This window comes from Aplysia californica, unplaced genomic scaffold (genome assembly GCF_000002075.1).
Source record: "Aplysia californica isolate F4 #8 unplaced genomic scaffold, AplCal3.0 scaffold00202, whole genome shotgun sequence".
Classification (NCBI taxonomy): Eukaryota; Metazoa; Mollusca; class Gastropoda; order Aplysiida; family Aplysiidae; genus Aplysia; species Aplysia californica.
In genome coordinates this window covers 971,416-992,642 of record NW_004797472.1, presented here as the reverse complement: position 1 = coordinate 992,642, position 21,227 = coordinate 971,416, and the positions used below count along the sequence as shown (strand labels likewise).

General features: G+C 40.4%; 1 protein-coding gene across 1 annotated transcript; it reads left to right on the top strand.

Annotated features, from left to right (window-relative positions):
- The first annotated feature begins 1,247 nt into the window (after positions 1 to 1,247).
- On the top strand, positions 1,248 to 20,215 carry LOC101855645. The gene is made up of 10 exons (XM_005099112.3): positions 1,248 to 1,848; positions 7,692 to 7,930; positions 9,625 to 9,750; positions 10,411 to 10,548; positions 11,606 to 11,685; positions 13,263 to 13,380; positions 14,323 to 14,547; positions 15,006 to 15,099; positions 16,301 to 16,460; positions 18,492 to 20,215. The coding sequence occupies exons 1-9, from the start codon at positions 1,686 to 1,688 to the stop codon at positions 16,447 to 16,449; spliced, it is 1,332 nt and encodes a 443-aa protein (XP_005099169.1). The 5' UTR covers positions 1,248 to 1,685; the 3' UTR covers positions 16,450 to 16,460; positions 18,492 to 20,215.
- The last annotated feature ends 1,012 nt before the right edge of the window (positions 20,216 to 21,227 follow it).

Genomic DNA, 21,227 nt, shown 5'->3' with positions numbered 1-21,227 from the left:
CGTAACCCGTCGTTGTTTTGCTTTTGCTACAGTTGGCTACAGGACATAATTTTCCTGGAAATTATTCTGCTTTTTGAAAACTGAAATGTTTCTTCAATATCGAGGTAGATTCTAGCTGGATTTAAAATCTGATTTGATCCTGAAATTTTATGGGGGGAGGGGGGGGGGGGGGGGTTGTGGTTTTTTTCACTACTCAACCCTTTACAGGTAATGATGTCTAAATCTAGATCTATATTACAGCGGGTTCGATGTTACCCAAAACAAAATATAAAAGGTACGGGTATAAACCCTAGGAGGGGGATTTAGATTGCGCACAATCGCCGCCCAAACCCCCCCCCTTTGGGCCCCCTGAAAAAAAAAGGGGCTGGGAAGAGGGGCGCCCCAAACCCCCATTTTTCGGGAAAAAAAAAGGAAGGGCGGAGAACACAACAGTCTCCCCAAAAACCAAGGGGGGGGGGGAAACCTCCCCCCCCCCCCCCCCCCCCCCTCCTTAAGGTTTGGCTGAATCCAGCCAACAAAAAAGCGAAGTCTTGATTCCAACGAGAGTATTGGGTATAGCAGGCCCTTGCCTCTGAATTCATTCAAGAAGTTCTATATTCCGTCTTGGGTTCTTTGCTGGTTTTATGCACTAAAGAGTTTCAATCAGGCAATCCTGAGAAACCTCTGCCAAATAGCGGGAAACACCGATCATGATTGTTAAATGCCTGTTTGTCTCTCTCTCTCTCTCTCTCTCTCTCTCTCTCTCTCTCTCTCTCTCTCTCTCTCTCTCTCTCTCTCTCTCTCTCCACACACGTTCAACCTCACCCCTCTCTTGCTTAAAAATTGTTCTGGAGTATTTTTTTGTGCCAACCTACTTTACTTGAACTTGAACAGTTTCCTCACGGATAAGACTGTCACACTGTCGTCTTTGCCTTTTCTCTTATCCCTCCGCTGTCCACTATCCACTGCTCTACCTTAACTAGCATTATTATATTACTTTTTTTCACTAATTTTTCTTTCCATGTCCGTACTTTCTTTTTCTATGGTCATGTCCCTTTTCAATTAAAGTGCATAATAATATTGTTATATATGTATTACTATTCCAAGGAGGTTACCCGAAGTCTTTCTTTGATCATAAAATGTGTAACTATTAAAATTTGGTCTGAAAACGCTAGTGTTTATCTAAATCTGGCAACCTACTATGTGTTTTTTTCATAGACCTATAATTAACCTAATTATAGGTCTATGGTTTTTTTTCTTCAGTTTTTCAGCTTTCGGTTTGCACCTGAAGAGTTAGATTCTGTAATCTTGGCTACAGCACAGTAACAGACACGACGTTGCATTTGATATATATACATGTGTAATGCATTATGTAGCCTGTAATCTGTAACTTTGACTTCTCCAAATTGTTTGAACTGTGTAGAACAATCGTTTCAAATTTGAACATTGTTGAAAGTTGATGGTTAAGATGTTGGATTGTTGGAGCCTTCAACTTCAAGATTGTTATTGTTGTAGATTCTGTTACGATTGGAGGCAGTTTTAGGCTAGATCTAGGCCTTCTAGATTCTATATCAGTACTGTAAGTACAATCATCGTAATCTAAGCTGTAGCCTACATTAGATATTTAGGCTACTTAGATTCTTGCTCGCTAGACTCACTCTCTCAGAAACTTAACTTTTGAAAAGTATAGCAAGTGCACAAGCGACATGGAAAATGAAGACAGAGCCTTTTCAGAAACGAACGACATGATACAACAATGGTACTTCGACTATTTTGTGCATACATGTGCAAAACTTGTAGATCCAAATGGTTCTCAAGACAAAACCAGCAACTGGGAACAAATCGAGAGAACCATGTCAATGATCCAATGTAAGTCAGCTGTTGTTGTCAAATGTTGCCAAAGTGTTTGTTAATTATAATTTGTTGCCGCAATGTGTTGACCTGATACACGATGACGATATAGATCTAGATCTAGATCTAGAATCTATATCCAAACACACATTGTAACGCGTACATGATCTTTATAAGTCCTGTGACACCATATATTATAACTTTCTGTTGATTAGTCAGATAGGTTGAATAAAAAATTCTCTCAATACCACTCAATGGGCTACCCTTTGCGCAGTACTTTTAAAGTTTAGAGATCATGTTCTCATAGGTTTGATAAAAGTACCAGCCATCATCGACTTTATAATATTCTTGTAATTTAGGATTATTTAAATGAGATGCGCATCAGCACAATAGTAGCAGTCATTTAGAGAGAAACAGTAAAAGTAAAGAAAAGGGAATGTAAAATAAAAGAGTATCTTTAATTACCCTCCTAAATATTGTGTATGTCAAGCTTAAAAACACTCTCACCCTGTTTGCAGGCCTGCCAACCTTCCTGATTTTATCGGGAATTTTCCGAATCAGATGCGCTGCTCCAGACTTTCCGAAAACAGTCTTGATTTCCCATTTTCGGAGCCTGGTTTATAAATATCCATTTGCGCGAAAATGACTTTAATGAAATCAACGATGCCAGAACTTGTGTTGTATTACCTAAAATATCGGGAGCGAACGACGAGCCTGCAAGATGGTGCTCCCGCCAGCTGTTGCCGAGGGATGTCAGTCTACCAACCGACAAACCAAGACGGGGGGCTCTTGTGGCCTAGAGGTTAAGGTGTTGGCCTCTCATTCAAAGGTCCCGGGTTTGAATCCGGGTAGTGGCCGAAAAATTTTCTTCTCTAAAATTGTCTCCTTTCACCTCCTGTCCTGCTCTCTAGCAATGTTCTGTTGTCTGTTTTCATTTCCACTTTCTGCCCCCATCCCCTCACCTCCTTTGCCCCCTCCTCTGGGCTCCTAACTCTTTCTGCAGCCTTTCTACCGTTACTCCTTGGGTCCTCCTTACTGCTGTCTTTCTACCACACCCCTGATCTTTTGGTAGGAAAGATCTACACCTAGCCTTCTCGGACAAGGGTGAAAAATCTCGTAGGGTCCGTGTGCAAGTTGCACACCTTAAAGGTCCCTTGGTGGTCTAAAATCGATAAGAGTAGGCTTCAGCCGCCACCCGTGCAAAATTCAAAATTTTCTACCAACTGAAAATATTAGGTGTGTCCCGCGTGCTTATATGACCTTATGCAGTTGCGAGCGCCGTAAAACACTTTAGGGGGCTCTCGTGGCCTAGAGGTTAAGGTGTTGGCCTCTCATTCAAAGGTCCCGGGTTCGAATCCGGGTAGCGACCGAAAAATTTTCTTCTCTAAAATTGTCTCCTTTCACCTCCTTTCCTGCTCTGTAGCAATGTTCTGTCGTCTGCTTTCAATTCCACTTTCTGCCCCCACCCCCGCACCTCCTTTGCCCCCTCCTCTGGGCTCCTGACTCTTTCTGCAGCCTTTCTACTGCTACTCCTTGGCTCCTCCTTACTGCTGTCTTTCTGCCACACCCCTGATCTTCTGGTGGGAAAGATCTACACCTAGCCTTCTCGGACAAGGGCGAAAAATCTCGGAGGGCCCGTGTGCAAGTTGCGCACGTTAAAGATCCCTTGGTGGTCTAAAATCAATAAGAGTAGGCTTCGGCCGCCACCCGGGCAAAATTCAAAATTTCCTACCAACTGAAAATATTAGGTGTGTCCCGCGCGCTCATATGACCTATGCAGTTGCGAGCGCCGTAAAACACTTTACAAAAACAAAAACAAAAAAAACACTTTACAAAAACAAACAAAACCTAGACGACAGCTGCAGAACGCGTCGACCCACTTGGAACACCAGGACCTCAACAACCTGTCAACACTGGTTCAAGGTCAGCAGTCATGCGCCTCTCATACGGCCCTACCAACCAATCGGAAAAGGTGGTGTACCCAACCTGGCAGCATCTGCACACCCTCTGTCAGCGCTTTGAATGTTCCATCCACTTACAGTGGATTCCAGGCCACGCTGGACTGGCTGGGAATGAGGAAGTTGACAGCATCGCCAAAGAAGCAACAGTGCTCACTCAGATTGACTCGCCAATCGATTTCTCGACAGCTAAAGCCGTCATCCAAAGATCGACCCGCGCAAAGTGGAAGAGAGAGAGGCGAAACCCAAACTGCCGTTTGCCCGGCCGCCATCATACACCAGCTTGAGGCCTCGCTCAGACGACAAGACCGCCGGCTTCTCTCCCAAATGAGAACTGGTGGAAAATCGCCCAAGCTGAGATTAAATCTCCGCAAAATTGCGCCAGCAGACAACCAATATCCATCCTGTCGAGCCTGCAAGGAGGAGGACGAAACTATGGACCATGTGTTCCTGAGATGTCCCGCCAGCTATCGTGCCAGAACCCGTCTGCTGGGACATTTCAGTAACCCACTTTCAGCACTTTTTAAGGACCCCCAGGCAAGTGTTGAGTTCCTGTGTGCTGTCGGCATCGCTGTCCGTTTATGAAGCCACAGCGCCAGAAGAGAGAGAGAGGGAGACGTAAAATATCCAGATTAGCCGTGCGTCCTTTACACTGTTAGGTGGTTCGGACATATCGTCGGCGTAGCGAGTTAACCGACTAACCCACAAAATACCAAATTTTTAAAAATTGGCTCTATCAATAGCAAATTGTCCATTTCATATATGCTCACTCAAAAACAGTCCTGAATTTTATCTAGAAATGTCTTTAAAACATAAGAAATAAAACTAACCCGGCACCTATCGTATTTTATCCCGATGTTTTGGACTATCCCACACTGTACAGGCCTGACCCGCTGGTTTATACAAAGCGCTTTCTCCGGAGAAAAAAAAAGTGCCCCAAGAACACATCATGCCCACTATGAGAGAGCCAAGGATGACAATTGTTCCTTATGGAGGTATTTTTGGACAAACTTGCAAAGATGCCCTCCCATTACTCTGGCTAGTCAACAACAAAATCGTCTATGCAGATGACATTCCCAAACACATCAGCTCTGCATTAAATAAGTATGGAGAAATGTGCACAGGCAGAAAAAAAACATTGAGCTATCAAGTGTTCTGCCATAAGTTCATGGAAAACAATTTGGGTTAATTTTGACCCATGAAAGACCAGTGCAACGTTTGCACCAGCTTCGAATCTGGACACCTCACAGAAACAGAATACACAGCTCATCAAATGAGGAAAGCTGCAACTCGAGCAGAGAAGAAGAAGGACAGGGAGGCTGCACTGAACCAGAGAATAAGATATTATAAAGTGTGCGTCCTTTGTGTGGAGATCCAGTGAATCCTCCTGGCACCGTCACTAAAGACATCTCTGCCTTTTATTATAAAACAAAACTGGCTGTACACAATTTTATGATTTAAAATTATCTTGCCACCAGAGACATTAGATGTTATGCCTGGGATGAAAATGAAGGTGGTGTGAGCTCACAGTTTTCATCATGTCTGACTCTCTACCTGAGGTTGCAAGCGACTGACTTCAAGCACTTCATCCTCCATCCCCTACAGTGATGGGTGCAACTACCGAAACAGAAATTATGTCGTCCTGGCGAGTGCAATGGCCTTGCTGGCTAAAGAGCTTAGCTTCACAGTTGAGCAGAAATCCTCACCAAGGGACATACCCAAATGAAGCTGGATTCAGTCCATGGCACTATTGAGCGACTGGTATAGAGTATTTCAAAGCAATGGTGACTTTTTGTCGTATTGCCTTGACATAGCCATAGCGCACAGAGTGAAATAGACATGCTCTTTTATTGATGAAAACTCAATAAAGTAGTTGTTGTCAAGCCAGGCTCCTTGAGGAAAATTGACGTATTTTTTATACTCACCAAGCCTTTGTGTATAATAATAATACAACAATATTATAATACAATAATAGTGGGTGGTTGGCGGGTGCTCTGGTGTGGTTTGCTTCTCCTTTCCTATTGAACATCTGTCGTTCTTATCTCCCTTTCTTCTTTTTTATGTTTGTTACTCTCTTGTAACACCTCTAATCTTCTGGCACTCATATATTATGACCTTATGCAATTGCGAGTGCCGTAAAACCTCTACTAAAACTAAAAACTAATACAATAATACACTCCAAAAAATGCTGAAATAGCGGAAATTTTGTATGGCTTTCTGCTTTTTCTTTTCTTTTTTTCTTTTACTATTTTCCCGTCATTTGAATGACCACCCAGTGTCAATAGTACCGTGTCAGACACTGTCATAACTTCTAAAACTAAAAGTCTGCTGCTGCTGTTGTTGTTGTTGTGTGTGTGTGTGGTAGCCTATCCGTTCGAAATGTTTGGAGCCCAGAGGAGCGTGCACTTCGACAGGGCCACCGCCTCCCTTATGCTCTCTCTTACCCTTTGAATTTCCTGTTCTTCTACTTCAAATGTAGTTAACAGACCCTTTGATGTGTTCTACTTCTTCTTCTTCTAGTAGTAAATTTTCAACTTTTGAATGCTGTTTTTGCCTAATTGACTCCCTACCACTGAAATAACTACAGCTAATGGCATGGTAGCGATAAAATCGCCCTCTTCCTCTTCCTTCTTCTTCTAACGTCATCTTACTCCTACTCCTCCTCCTTTTCCCCCCTCCTTTTCCTCTTACCTTCCTCCTCATCTTCTTCTTATTCTTATTCTTCATCTGATGATGAGGATACATGTATCACAAAAGATCATGACGATTGAAACAACAAATCAAATACGTTAATCGGCAAGTTCTGCTTGGCTGCTCTCAAAGCCAGCAGTAGCTTCCTGATAAAACCGACCAACCCACAAAATTGAGGGTGGTCGGTTTTATCCGGAAAAATTTGAGCGACATATACATCCAATCCACAGTTTCATTAAAATAGATTTTTTAAGGAAAAAAGGTCCACAGTTTTTCAGTAAAGTGTTTTTATAGGTGTTTAAAGCATTGATTCATCGTTAGACGGAGTTGTTTTGAAATGAAACAGTTTTTTTCCTTCTCCTGTAAAATTTACCCTGCTTTGGTTAGTAGATTTTACCACAAGGCCAATGATAGATTACATATATTATATAAAATAAATATGAATAAGTTAAGTGTGACAGGACAGACCTGGCACACAGCTTGCCACGCTGATTTTCCCTATTTTGCATTTTCAAAAGTTGGCAGGCCTGTGTTTGGAAACATTTCCCTGGTGTAAGTCGTAAGTGTGACTGATAAAAGTTGCATCTTATATGATACAGTTGAGACTAATGATTATTTTTTCTCAATGCTTGTATGGGAATTTTGTACTTAAAAAATAAAAAAGCACATGTGGAATCAGGTGCTCGTCAATTTTTGAGATTGTGGAGTTATTGGTATCGTCTTAAAGCTTGTTCATTTGCCTTGCTTTCAATGAAAGAATTACCCATTTATCTTATCTTGAGTACATGTCGAGATATTTGCGATTGAATGAGGTGGAGGTTGCCTGGTTTTAGAGATAAAATGAGTGAGAAAATGGCCACCAAAGTTGGTTATTTAAGCCTCAGAGTCCGTGGATATAGACAATTTACATTTTGTGTGCCTTTAGTCGATTTTTTTCAATTTAATTCACACTGAAATGGGTTTTTATATGGACATAGAAGAGGTTGAGTCAAAGACCAAAAATTCGATAGAAATTTTCAAATGGACAAAAAAAAATGCCATTTTCTTCAATTTCATTATTTTGAAGAGCGCCAGATTTTACCACATGACTCACATCTAAATGAGTTTTAATGTTTTAACACAGAAGGAGGCCAACTCACTAAATTCATTTTCTTTGCATTATAGTTATATAACACAATGACTACTTCATTTTTTTGCAACATAATTTCACAGGTTTGCTGCACGAGTCTGTGGATCCTGAGTATCCAGGAAACAAGATCAAGGCCCATCTACTGGAGCTGCTGTCCTTGACCCGTAACGTTGCAATCAGATTGGAGTCTGAGGAGCAAGAATCTCAAACTGATCTGCTGGAGAACTTTCGTGAGATTTTGCGCAGTCTAATGTACATTTATGAGAATTCTGAGGCGGTGAGGTCAGAGGCTGAGGTGTGTTTATTTGAAACAAATTATGTGGTAAGTCATTTTTGTAATGATTGAGTTGTTAAAAATAATAAAATTTCCATGTGTGGTCTGTACACTTCAAATTTACACCGTTCCAAATTAAGTCAATTAAAGCAGTGAAAGTTCCCCTTATCTTATTATATGAAAAAAGAAGGGATGATTTTGTAAATTTTTATAAGACTCTCATTGAGCAATAATAAACACTTGTGCTCAATAAGGACCGAAAAGGAAAACTGTTAGTGTAGATTCACTATTGTGCTGCTTTTCATTGAGTAAGAAATAAGAACAGTCGAACCTGTGTAAGATGGAATCGCAAGGGAGCCGGAGAAAATTCCAACTTAAACATTTTCCATCTTGGACAGGGGATTTAAGGGGGGAGTTGGAGGTGGGTTTCAAAAAGGCCCTGCCGGTGGGATCAAGGGTCGCTTGTTCGGTCGGCAGGCAGTGGTCAAAACTTCACACTTCTCAACTGCTATCCTCTCTGATAATGACATGCATCAGTCTTACTTATCCAAGTATCCCCAGTGCTTGCATTAAAAGCAGAAACATTCGAAAATCTGCTTTGCTTCCACCCTTAACCTCACTCGTCGGTGTAACAAACACAGTCAACCAATCCCCCCCCTCACAGCCATGTAAGAACGATTTGAGGAACTCTTTTCTCGGCTGGCCGTACGATCAGGGCTGCAGGCATTGGTCAAACTAATTCCACACCTCTGACTTCTGGCTGCCCAGGAAAGTTTCTACGATGGCTCGCTTTTTCACTGGTACTTGTGAGATTTCACACCCACACCACCCTGCCATCTGCATCGCTCAGGGCTCACATAGATGGGGTAACATCTACCCCAAGTAGGTTATACAGTAAGGTCCTTGATCTACCTCCAAAGTGCACCCTTACTCCCATTCCTCGCCTGGCGGCATGGCATTAAGTTTATAGCCTGCAGAACTAAACTTCCGAGTTTTGTTTCAATCCAGTGCTGAGCGGGCGCAGCATTTTCCGACTTAGACAGGTAAAACCCTCGGGAGGGAGCGGCCTTTTCTTTCTGTTTCCGTGTTGAATAGGTTTCCGTTTTATACAGGAAATTGAAGAGGAGGAATATAACGAGGGAGGAGTGGGGATATTCCGTTAAGACAGGTTTCCATCTTACACAGGTTGTCGTTAAGGCAGGTTCGACTGTACTTTGAAAGTGGCGTTTTACTGGGCTTGTGATTTAGGGTTAAAGCCAATTGCATGCCCCAATAGTCTGAAAACATCAGGAGCAGACATGGGATAAAAAGGACCTGTTTTATATGTGTGTGAAGACAGTTGCCTAGTTAAGAAGGACTTCAGCTTTCAGTGGACATGAGCTTGCTGACAACATGTTCGATTTTACTACTGCTCCCATTTCAGAAAGCTTGAGTTTTGCCTTGATGGTCTTTTGAATATATCTGGTCATTCTGACATGGGTCTTTTTAAAGTAAATCATACATTTTTCTGCTGGGTTTTTTTTTTTTTGGCCTATGTCTTGATTTTGGTGTTGATACATGTATTATAATAATCATAAAAATGTATTGACATGGTGCAAATTGTTATGTTTCAAGAAAAAAAGAAACAAGAAAAACGGAAATTGTCTTGTTGGTGATGATGAGATGATGATGATGAAAATTTTTTCTGTTGTTACTTTGTCGGCTCAGGATAAAACTCTTCTAACTGTGAGTTGTTGCTTCAGATCTGCCATGTGGCTGCCAAGCTAAATTTGACAGAAGCATCTCCCAAGCAGCTTCTCAGCAAGTTGATCAGCGAGGCACACAGAAACTTAAGAAGATTTCGGAATCTGGAGGATGATGTACAGACTGTGAGTATTGTATTGTTTGTAAATTGTAGTTTGTGTCTTGGTTTGTTCACATTGTATTTCTTGATTTTTTTAAGTGGTGCATATATATATATATATATGTCTAAAGCTATAGGTTAAAGCCACAGACAAAAATAGTCACCTGAATTTTGTTTTGCTGATGATAAAATATGTCCGTTCTGAAGAGAAAGCTATAGAAAATACTACTGTGTCATGAGTCTTACTCTAAGGGTATTCTTATTAGGGTCAGTGTACATTGCGATCCACTAATGTTGTAGATTGCGAGTATTTTATTGGCGGGGGTCTAAGAATAATGTTTTATTAGCTTTTTATCAGTATTACTAATTTCTTATCTGTGTCAACAGATTTGTACATTATTTTCTGGACCCCTGTGTCTAGAAACAGGCTCAGAACATCATTTGCAACTAAACAAAGTTTCTGCTTCTGTTCTCATGACCCTTTTATTTGTTTGTTTTTGGACTTTTATCTTTTAAATAAATCTTGTTACTCTTGATTTTTTTTAATGGCTAGAAACAGGCATAGAACGACATCTGCAACTAAATAAAAAGAAATGTCTGCTTCTGTTCTCCTCACCCCTTTTTTTTTTTCCCCCTGGACATTTATATTTTAAATAAATCTTGTGACTTTTGATTTCTATTCCAGGCCAAACTGAACACTTGCAACAAACTCAGGTCTCACCCACGATCTATCAGTGAGATTGAAATTCAACCTCTCCTTGCCAGCCTGCTGCAACTGGTCAAAGATGTAGAACATTCTTTGGATGCTCCGTATCTGATTGAGGTATGTGAACCGACTTTTGACTCTACAAAGGTCACCTGGGGTAGAGGGGAGGGGTTTGTTTGTTTCTCTATCTGGCCATGTTCTTTTTCACAGTAGAATTGTAAATGAGCTAATTTATCAATGTCATGCTCATACTCTGCCGGAACAACATAGATGGAAGTGCTGCTTTTTCTTTCCTCAACCTTACTGTCGTCATTTTGCCTGTACTTCTTTCTTCTTTTGAATGTTTGTCACTCTCTTATGAACTGCTATTTACAGGAGGCCTTGATAGTCGAAGTACACTTTGTTCTTTTTAGGCTAGAGAGGTGAGCAGAGTAAGCCGGATTCCCCGTTTAGACTTCTCTGTTGACATCCACCCATTGGCCCTCATATGACCTAATGCAGTTGCTAGCGCTGTAAAACCTTACTTAAACTGAAAACAAAAGACTGGTTGTTTTTCAGGTCTTCTTTGTGGCATCCTCTCTTATGCTATGGAGGTCCGTTGCGCTTTCCAGGAAAAGTCTGCTCAGTCGCTCAGAGGGCTGTTTACCTTAACTTCTGCTCCATAGATGGAAGAACAATCAGTTTAAGGCCGAGCCCTTTCTATTCGAAATCTAATTTGTTTTGTTTTATTCTTTTGCTGGTTCATCATACTATTCATAAATCTACATCATTATTTTTTTTTTCGGTCTTATGTTGCTAATCATAAGATCATTAGTTTTGTTCACATTTTGTGGATGATTGGCGGGTGCTCCGGTGTACTTTGCTTTTTCTTTCCTATCAAACAACTATGTCTTTACCTCTCTTCCTTTTATATATGTTTGTTACTCTCTTGTAACACCTCTAATCTTCGGCACTAATTTGACCTTATTGTGTTGCAAGTGCCATAAAACTCTAACTAAAACAAAAAGAAAAAGTTCTCTCTGTGACCAGTGTCAATTACGTCCTTTTTATTTAAATTTTTGTTCTGTACACCAGTCGCTTTTGATGACAAGTTGCAATTTATTTTTCTCACCAGTTGCTTTTGATGACAAGTGGCAATTGATTTTTCTTTAAAACTTGCTATGTCGCTTCCCAGATTGCCGCATTGCACAAACTGAGAACAAAATTGAAGGAGAATCCAGGTGAAGAAGAAGAAGAGTTGTTGGCACATGATAGGTGAGTCTCCTCCTCCTCCTCCTCCTCTTCCTCCTCTTCCTCCTCCTCCTCCTCCTCCTCCTCCTCCTCCTCCTCCTCCTCCTCCTCCTCCTTTTGTTTACTTTTGTTAGGTATGCAAGTACGTTAAGATGTGTTTTTCCTTCCACAGTAAATGATTTTAATTCTCCGTTTCCAGAAACAGCTGGGTGTATCATCCACCTCCCGCGGTATTAGAACAGAAGAGTCATAGCCTTGTTAAAAACTCAGCCTTCCATTAAATAACAATCTCTATCGGTGGAAATTAACAAACTCACCCTTATGTGAGAGGTGTAACTCATGAAATTGAAGATGAATGTCACTTAATTTTCTATTGTCCATATTTTGTCCATCAAAGGAAAATGTTAATTTCTCCCAACAGCTTGACCCGGCCCAGTGACAGAAGTGTGCCATGACCCATGATAAGGGATATGTGCATCACCCGTAGTCTATCATTATGGAAACTTTATTTAACAAATGAGTGTTTTATACGATATGATGTGGGCCAATGGCCTTAAACACTGAATAAACTTACTTATTTATTTACTTACTTTAATGTAGTGCGGCCTACATTCCACTCTAGAACTTAGACTACACACTGCACTCGTCTCAGGTGCCCAAACTCCATGTTGGAAGGTACTCTCGTTTGTTTGCACTGACCATAGATTGTTCAGCTTTGTCGAGGGAGTAGTATACATTTTAGTTTGTACAGCTGACTAATCTTTCTGTCTTAGCCCAGTGTAACATTTTCCTGTGCCTGGACCCCTGAGTCTCACTCGCCTAAAAAAAGGCCAAGAACTTTCATCCATATCTAGTCAAAGAAGGTGGGATCTCGTGGCCAAGAGGTTAAGGTGTTCGCCTCTCATTCAGTAGATCCCTGGTTCGAATCCTTTTAGCAATGGAAAATTTTCTTCTCTAAAATTTTCTCCTTTCTCGTCCTTTCCTGCCCTCTAATAATGTTGTCGTCTGCTTTCATCTCCACTTTCTGCCCCCACCCCCTCACGATAAGAGTCGGCTTCGCTGGCCACCTGAGCAAATTTCAAAATTTCCTACTAACTGAAAATGTTTGGTGTGTCCCACTCACTCATAGGACCTTGTGCAGTTGCGAGCGCCATAAAACACTTGCAAAGGAAAAAAATAGACAAAGCATTGGTTCTCAGTCTCATTTCCTTTGTTGTGAAGAATGTGAGAAACCGGAGAAAAAACTCCCACCAAAGTTATTTTACAAACTGGACCTGTTGGAACTGGGGTTCTGACCGTGTACGAACTGGGGTTCTGACCGTGTGCTTTGGCTTGAGAGACTAGTGACTTGTCTGAAGAGAAACACAAAAGTGTAAAACTGACACTATACCTAGATTCTGGAATGTCTTTTACTTCTTAGGTGTTCTTAACACTTTGCCGCCTCGCGATTTTTACCGCCCTGTTTCTTTGGAATTTCCCCAAAATGCCTTTGCCTTTGATGACAAGAGTTTTTGCTATATGAGCCTTGTGGCGTCAAAGTGTTAAAAAATAGTTGCTTAAGAATAATGATATGAGTATGTTATATTTGTATTTCACAACAGACCAGAAAGTCGAGGTGATGTGGAGAACGTCCTTGCTGAGATTGGTTATGCTGGAAATACATTAAATGGACAAAGAAAGAGAAAAGGGGCAGAGGAATCCCTTTGCAAAATAAGAAAAGTAGGTGCCGATGTCAGATAGTTTTGGTGAAATTTTGAAAACTCCTTTGTTGTCTTATGGCATACATGGCGGTCACTAAAATGCATATTTTTTTAGCTTTTATGCTGTGCCATGGATGTCACAAAAGTTGGCAAAATGGACCATTCCAAGTTGCTTATAAGATGTTACATTGATGTCCCACTAATCATCTGTGTCCAACTCTTCTGTAGGGATATTTTGCCACAAGCACAGCATGGATCCCTAACAATAAATTTGCCTATCAGTACCAAATTTGCTAGTGTTACTTTACTGCTGCTAGTGGGATTGCAAACGATTGATAAGTACGGGAGTCTTGCAGACATAAGCCTGCTCCTGCAAAACATAAACACAAAAACAACTTTAAAAAAGCATCTATTTTCTCTTTTTGACTTAGATTTGCTAATTGTTCTTAATAATAAGGATAACTGGGAATATGGGGATGAGGAAGGTGACATTATCGAAGAACCAAACTTCTTTACCTTACTAAGGGTATTGGGATTCTGTAGTGTCATAAAGTAGGGTTGAAGTTTTTGCTTCTTGATTTGCCTTAAAGTATATTGAAGAAGCATACAACTCAAAGACAAACTGAAGACTATGCAGTATATATATCCAGCCACCATTTAATGTGTTCAGGAGATGTTTTGTTTGTGGGTGGTTGACGAGTGCTCTGGTGTGGTTTGCTCTATCTTTGCTATTAAAAATCTATCTCTCTATCTCCCTTCCTTCGTTTTTGTGTTTGTTACTCGCTTGTAACACCTCTAATCTTCAGCACTTATATGACCTTATTGTGTTGCAAGGGCCGTAAAACTCTTACTAAAACTAAAACTAGATGTTTTGTTAGCAGTTGTATTCTGTTTTATGTGAAGCCTATAAATTGAGTTTTGTCTTTTTTTTTTCTTCCCATAACAACTCGTCACACAAAAGTCTTTCAAAGCTTCCAAGAGGGCCACAAGACCATCAGATGGGGTAGACCGCACACAGAGGAAGAGGAGCGCCCCCATTGACGATGAGTCATCACCTCGATCTGGCCGTTCTTCCAGTGACTCATCGGATGACCAGTTGTCTTCCTCCGACACTGCGAGACGGAGACGTCCTGTCGTGTTGAAGAAAATAGTCCCCAGACAAAGTCTAATCAATTTTGCAAGGGCGGTGAGTAAATAACTTTGTTTTTTTTAAGTATGTATGACCGTGAGAAAGCTTATCCAAATTGTCTTTGATGAGTTTGTCCTTTAACTATTCGTATATTGGCGTACCAGTTCAGCAAAAGTCTGTATGTTTAATGTAATTGTATGTGTATTGCTAGGGTGATTCATTTGTACTCAGTTTGGGCAACCAAATGAAGTGTTGTTAACACGGATGTGGTAGCAGGGAAGGGGGGGGGGGGGGGGAGGGGGTTCGTTTTTTTAAATCCTATGTGGACGGTTGGCGGGTGATCTGGTGTGGTTTGCTCCTTCTTTCCTATCAAGCATCCATCATCCTGATCTCTCCTCCTTCTTTTTTTATGTTTGTTGCTCTTTGATAACACCTCTAATCTTCGGCTCTTATTTGACCTTATTGTGTTGCAAAGTTCCGTAAAACTCTTTCTAAAACTAAATTTTCTCCCACAGGTAAAACCGCCGTCACATCAAACCTTAAGAATGGGCAGATGGACACAAGAGGAGGTAGACGAGTTTATCCTGGCTACTCTAACTATTGGAGAAGGTTGGTGGATTACCAATGTGAGGCTTCGTGATAAAATCAGGCGCTCATCAAAATAATGAAATCTGAGAAATCAGCATTATTACTGAAAAATTTTTCTATTTTAGCTGCTTAGACCTCTTCGGTAAGAGCCAGTATGTCTTCCACAGGTTGTGAAAATGCGCCTAGCTTTTTTTCCCACGACAGGTCGTTAAAAAGCCAGTGCTTCCAGTCTTACGCAAATGGAAAAATGTCCGTGAAAATTCGTGCAAATAAAGAATTATTTTTAAAATATTATTTTCAAAAATGCGAAATAAAAAATTTCCGTAATTACTAATAGTCAACAATAGCCAAGCCAAACAGGAAGTGCTCTTTTACTTGAAAGTGTAGACAGTGTCTTTTACTTTCACTTTCTAAAGCACAAGAAGCAGAGCACCAGCACTGTAAACAAGAGGAAGACATGACGATTGTGGTTCAATAGATCTTGGGCCTGCCAAGAAAAGAAAACTCTGAAGAGAGCTTGATTTTTTCATCAGACTTGTTTATTTGTACATATTGTTGAGGATTTAAGTTGAATATAAGCTGTCAAGTTATTTAGATATCTAGAATCTAGATTCTAGCTGTTATACTATTATGAGGATTCTACCCATTATAGTGCAAACCAACACATGCAGAAAAAAAGTTGAACGTTAACAGTCAAGTTTTATAGATCTAGCTGTTGTACTACTGTTGTGGATGTACTGTATTAGTACAAGGGAGAAAGCATGGCTTTGGATTTATATGGATTAACACAAGCAGAAAATTATGTAGGCCCAAGCAAGGTATGTTTTTTTCTCACTTATTTTGCAAGGTATGTTTTTTCTCACTTATTTTGCAAGGTATATTTTTTTTCTCACTTATTTTCATTTTAAATTTAGGCTTGAATAGCCAGAAATGGCATACTTAGGATGCCCTGAAACCAAAAAATCTCAAACGTAAGGAGGACGCCGTTGCCATCCCCCTTCAACCCCCTGCCAGGGCGCTTGGACCCGAAAATCCTCGAAAAAAAATTTTTTCTTTCATTCTTTTTTTTTTATTCCTAGTCTAGGACTGATGAAATTATTTGGCCATTATCAATTCCATCTGATTCTCTGTGAGCTTACAAACTACAGAACAGTGAACTGTTTTATTTAAAATTACATTTTTCCTTTGCCTTGTAACAGTCTCCCTCTCTTCTTTTGTTCAGGGTACTGGGTCGAAATAAAAAGGGCAATAGACAGTAAGAGATCTTCTACACAGCTCAAAGACAAGTGGAAAAGTATGCCCATAGATCGGATTCTGTCGGTTGCGAGGGAAAATGACCTGAAGTACACTGGAAAGAAGTGGCATCAGTGAGGTCTGAAAAGGTAATAATCTACTTTCAGACATTTGTTTTGTTACCTGTCCAGGTGAGGCATGTGCGTCCAGGCGAGGCGTGTGTGGCTGAGAAGGTAGCTGTAAAGTAGTTCTCGTTAAAATGATGTTGCTCGTCTATCGCACTTGAAAACTTTTTACCCATTTATGCTACTACCATTTTCACTTTTTACCCTTAAATGATTAAATGCAGCTACCCCATTTTCACCTTTTACCCATTGATGCAACTACCATTTTCACATTTTACCCATTTATGCAACTACCATTTTTGCCCCCCCTGTAAAGGCTCATGAAGCTCCACCACTATGGTTCACTGTTTGACCACTGATAGAAAAACGATAAATCAGAAGGAAAAAAAGTTATTTTTGGTCAGTGCTAGAAGTATCATACCGTACTTGAATGAGAAGTGAGGAAGCCGATAAGTGGAGTACAGTGATCTTTTAAAGTTTGGAGGTGAAAAAGAAAAGTTATGTCAGAAATCAATCAATCTCTTGATTTGGCTTCTAGCTCAAAACCAAGTGTGCAGACACATTCCCAATTCTGACAGATCACATCACCTCAAATCAGAAGTGGGTCTATTGACACTTACTATGATCACACTTTGGGTCCTGGTATATGAAGAGCTGTTTACACAAGACAGAAGCTGGCTGACTTGATCAACTATATATATATATATATATATATATGGGTCACGGCGCTGTGGAATCAAGTGCTAGTCAATTTGTGGGCATTTGGAGTTCTTGGTATCACCTTAAAGCTTGTTTAGTTGTCTTGCTATCAGTGAGAACCCCCCCCCCCATTTATTTTGAATTGAAGTCAAGATATTTGAGATTGAAGAAGGTGGGGTCACCTGGTTTCAAAGGTGGAATTAGCGAGAAAATGACCGCCAAAGTTTGGTTATTTTCATAGCTAGATAGTTCATAAAAACTGAAGACCATGCTGCCTCACATATAGACCTATGCTATTGGATGAAGCTGTGAAAAGAGAGTGTATTAAAGGGCACTCTACCCCTCCCTCCCTCTTTCCCATCCCCCATCCATTCTTTTTTTTTTTTTTTTGTTGGGCAGGGGTTGGGGAGAGGGGGGCTGTTTGTTCACTTCGCTCTGGGTTCTTTTTTTTTTTTTGCTTTGATACGATCTTCTTAACCGAAGTTGATGTCAACTCATCGACTTTTTAGGATGGTTTCAGAAATATTTTCATCACATTTCTTCTGCCTTTGTCTTTACAAATGGTATAATGATGAAGTAATTGTAAAATATAAGGCTGTTATATTACCGTTATCTGTGAGACCTGTTTTTTGTTTGGGATGAGACTGCTAATTGAAGGACACAAAGTGACTCAGTGACTTATATTTTTTTCAGGTAATTGGTAAAATATGTTTCTCTTGTTTCGTCTGCTTATTACACACAGGGAAGCAAATTTAACAGGGTTGTTTCTGGATAATCTGGTGAAACAGAATTGAAGTGACAATGTAAAAGTCTAGGTGAAGTTCGTTTTATATATGTATGTGAGGCATTGTGGTGAAATCAGGCGCTCATTAAAATAATGAAATTGAAGAAAATGGCAATTTTCTACCACCGGTTTGGCACATTTTATCATTTTTAGAATTTTTGACTCAACACTTTTAAAACTATTTTTTTAAACACATTTCTGTGCGCATTTTACGGAAAACGTTAATTAAAAGGCAAAAAATGGTAAAATTTCAGTTTCCAAGGACTCTCAAACTTTGGAAATAACCAAACTTAGGCGACCACGTTTTCTCTTTAATTTGACCTTTGAAGCCAGGCAACCCGTACTCCCTTCAATCACAAATACCTCGACTTCTGTTCAAGATAATTGGGTATTTTTTTCATCGATTGAAAGATAAATAAACAGACTTTAGGATGATACTAAAAACTCCATATGCCGAAAAATTGACGAGTGCCTGATTCCATCTCACCATGACACAATATACTGACATATATACTGACTTTATTTTTCTTTGTACTCTTTCAAATCTAAGTTTCCCCCTGTCTGTTTCCCAGGTGTGGAATAAGTTCAACCTCAACAACAGTGCCAGGCAAGAGCTCGGTCCTGTGAAGAGCCATCTGACATTGCAGATTATCACTGGGAGCATCAGTTGATCTATGAGTACACAGTTTCCGCAGTGTCATTGATAAACCTCACTCTTTGACAATGAGATCCCAGATAGATATATATGATCAGGCGGTTTAATTTGTATGCGTTCAAAAGGGCAGTGCCCAATCATCAAATTAAAAAAAATGTTTAACCCAGTACGTGTTTGTAGCTCTTTCAGCAGCTTATTAGCAGATAATTTCCTCCGACAGGTCAACTTGTCCCACAAAACTCTTGTATTATAATAAGAAATAATTGTAGAAACAATCGAGACTTACCTGTAAGTTGATGATTGTTTCTGATTTTGACGATCTGTCATCAGGAACGGAGTGGTGAGCAGTTGACAACAAAGACATACTTTTGCGCTGTGATTTTTTCCTCCTTGAAGGCTACAGTTGCAAGCATGGTGTTATTTCACATGTACTGGGCTGTACCCAGTGATAACATCAGTATTGTGAGCTCCTTAGGAAAGCCTTTCAAGTTTGCGCGCACCGTTCTAGTGTGAGAAAAGTTATTTTATCCAACAAGTACTTATCCAGTTGAGGCTTTGTGTAGCAGTTGTCTGTGAACAAAGGAAATCCCTTTTTGAGGACTTACACACTTTCATTGAGTTTTTGACGACACCAAAAGTCGACAAAAGCCGGTCACAAACATGAAAGTCTTTCCCAGCATACAGCTCTGTGTTGTACACAACCATCAAGTTTTGTATCACGTAGTTGGAAATGCTTGATGCCAAATCTTGTGTGCCTTTCATTAGTTAGGCATATATTGTATGTACATGAACCTACTCTTTGTTCCAATCATGCTCTCGTTGATGGATATATTATGTGCTTGGTGCGTACGCCACAGTCGCACTTCCTCTCAGAATAGGACACCATGCGGTTAGAATCAGAGAAGCTGTCAATCATGGTGCTGTTTGGAGGAATGTTGTTTCAGCATTTTAAGTTTCTTCCTCTGGAATGTTTTTAGCAGCATTGAAGGTGTCAGTGAAGCTGGTCTTCTTTCAAATCAAGTCAAGTGTTTGACGAGGTCCATTGATGTGTAGAACCTTTTGGCCAGGGCCGAACGGCTTCAGCAAAGTGTCAGAAACTTTCACAGCTTGAGTTTGAGAAATGTGTTCAGTAAGTTCATGTTGAAGGATCATGTCTGACTTCCAAAATGTATAAGTGGGTTGAGAACGTACCTTATTTTGTTGTCCACTAGACCGAAATCCTTCACGTGATGCTTAGGGGGTTTTGATGGGTCTTACTGTTTTGTATTACCAGGATCCTGTCCATCCCACCACCATTTCATCCAGTGATAACGCTTTGCCTAGATAAAAAGCTCACAAGACAGAGTTGACAAACGGCTCTATTTTCTCCATGCCCTCAATACATGTGTGTATTTGTCTGACACCAAACGAAGTCTGGTGAAACATGGCTCAAATTAACTGATGTGTTAAGTATGCAAGACGTTTTATTGTTGGTGTGGATTTGTTAATTCGGTGGGGGGGGGTTTGCAAAATGTTTCCTCTATTGTCTTAACACTAACAGTACCGCACTTGTCGCGAGGCCATAGTATGTGCTCACTGCCGCTGGGAACTGAAGTCGCCGACACAACCAGACACACTGAACATAATTAAACAATGTACAGACCCACTGCTCTGGAGCAAATACAAAAAAGGTAAATGATAGCTGAATGGTTGATGAACGTCTGTGAGTTTTTAAAGCGTGTTTCTTAGGCTGCCAAGGTTGTTTTTTTTAATTTAGAAAAATTCTACCACGGAGGCGGTATTTTTAACTGGTGCGGTACTTGAGGGTTTTTCCCCTATATGAGCCTTTGGTACTGTAAGTGTTAAGTGCCTTTGAATTCACACACAGTGCACATATAAATAATTTTGTATCCATTCAAAGCAAGGCTTTTTCTAGGCCAGTGCTTGCCCACAAGGATGATATCGGCAAGTAATGGGCAGTTTGGTCTTTTTGGTGGGTTGTGGGGATTACCCAGGTAGTGACAGGTGTTCTTTTCTTTGGGGGGGGGGGGGGGGTTCTTTTTCCTTTTCTTTCTCTTTTAGGATTTGAATCGCACATGGGGAAAATTTTTATCAAGTCTCTGGGTCATCTGCTAAGATGTTATATCCCTCTTGGCCCTAGTTGGCCCCAACAGGCAGTATTGAAGCCTGACTCCTAATTAATCTTAATTATGTTGATGGGGGTGTAAAAACATCTAATTTAATAAAAAAAGATATGTTAATATTCTTTATCTTATTTGATGGTTGGGTTATTGCCCATGCCTGTGAAATGTTTTTGAATGTATTTTAGCTACATGTATCGGAGTGGACCTACTCTACAATGCTCTTTTATTTACCTTGCAACATAATTTGTATGTTCACCTAATTGTAGATAGCTTAGTGAATGAGCTCACGGCAGAGCGAGTCAGTCGCGAGACACCCAGACATTAGGGACCAGTCGTGGCATCTCGAGTTTTTTGGATGGGTCTAAACTGAACAGCTAGCTCTGTTAATCAAAATACGACCATTATACGGTAAAGACATTACATTTGTGTCACAACGCTGTGGAATCAGGCGCTCGTCAATTTTTGGGCATATGGAGTTATTGGTATCATCTTAATGGTTATTAATTTACCTTATTTTCGATGTTATCTCG

Excerpts from the sequence above, each read along its gene's own strand:
- LOC101855645 (XM_005099112.3), top strand. The coding sequence starts at position 1,686 with ATGGAAAATGAAGACAGAGCCTTTTCAGAAACGAACGACATGATACAA. Across the intron at positions 7,931-9,624 it reads TATTTGAAACAAATTATGTG|ATCTGCCATGTGGCTGCCAA; the intron begins GTAAGTCATTTT and ends TTGTTGCTTCAG. Across the intron at positions 14,548-15,005 it reads TAATCAATTTTGCAAGGGCG|GTAAAACCGCCGTCACATCA; the intron begins GTGAGTAAATAA and ends TTTCTCCCACAG.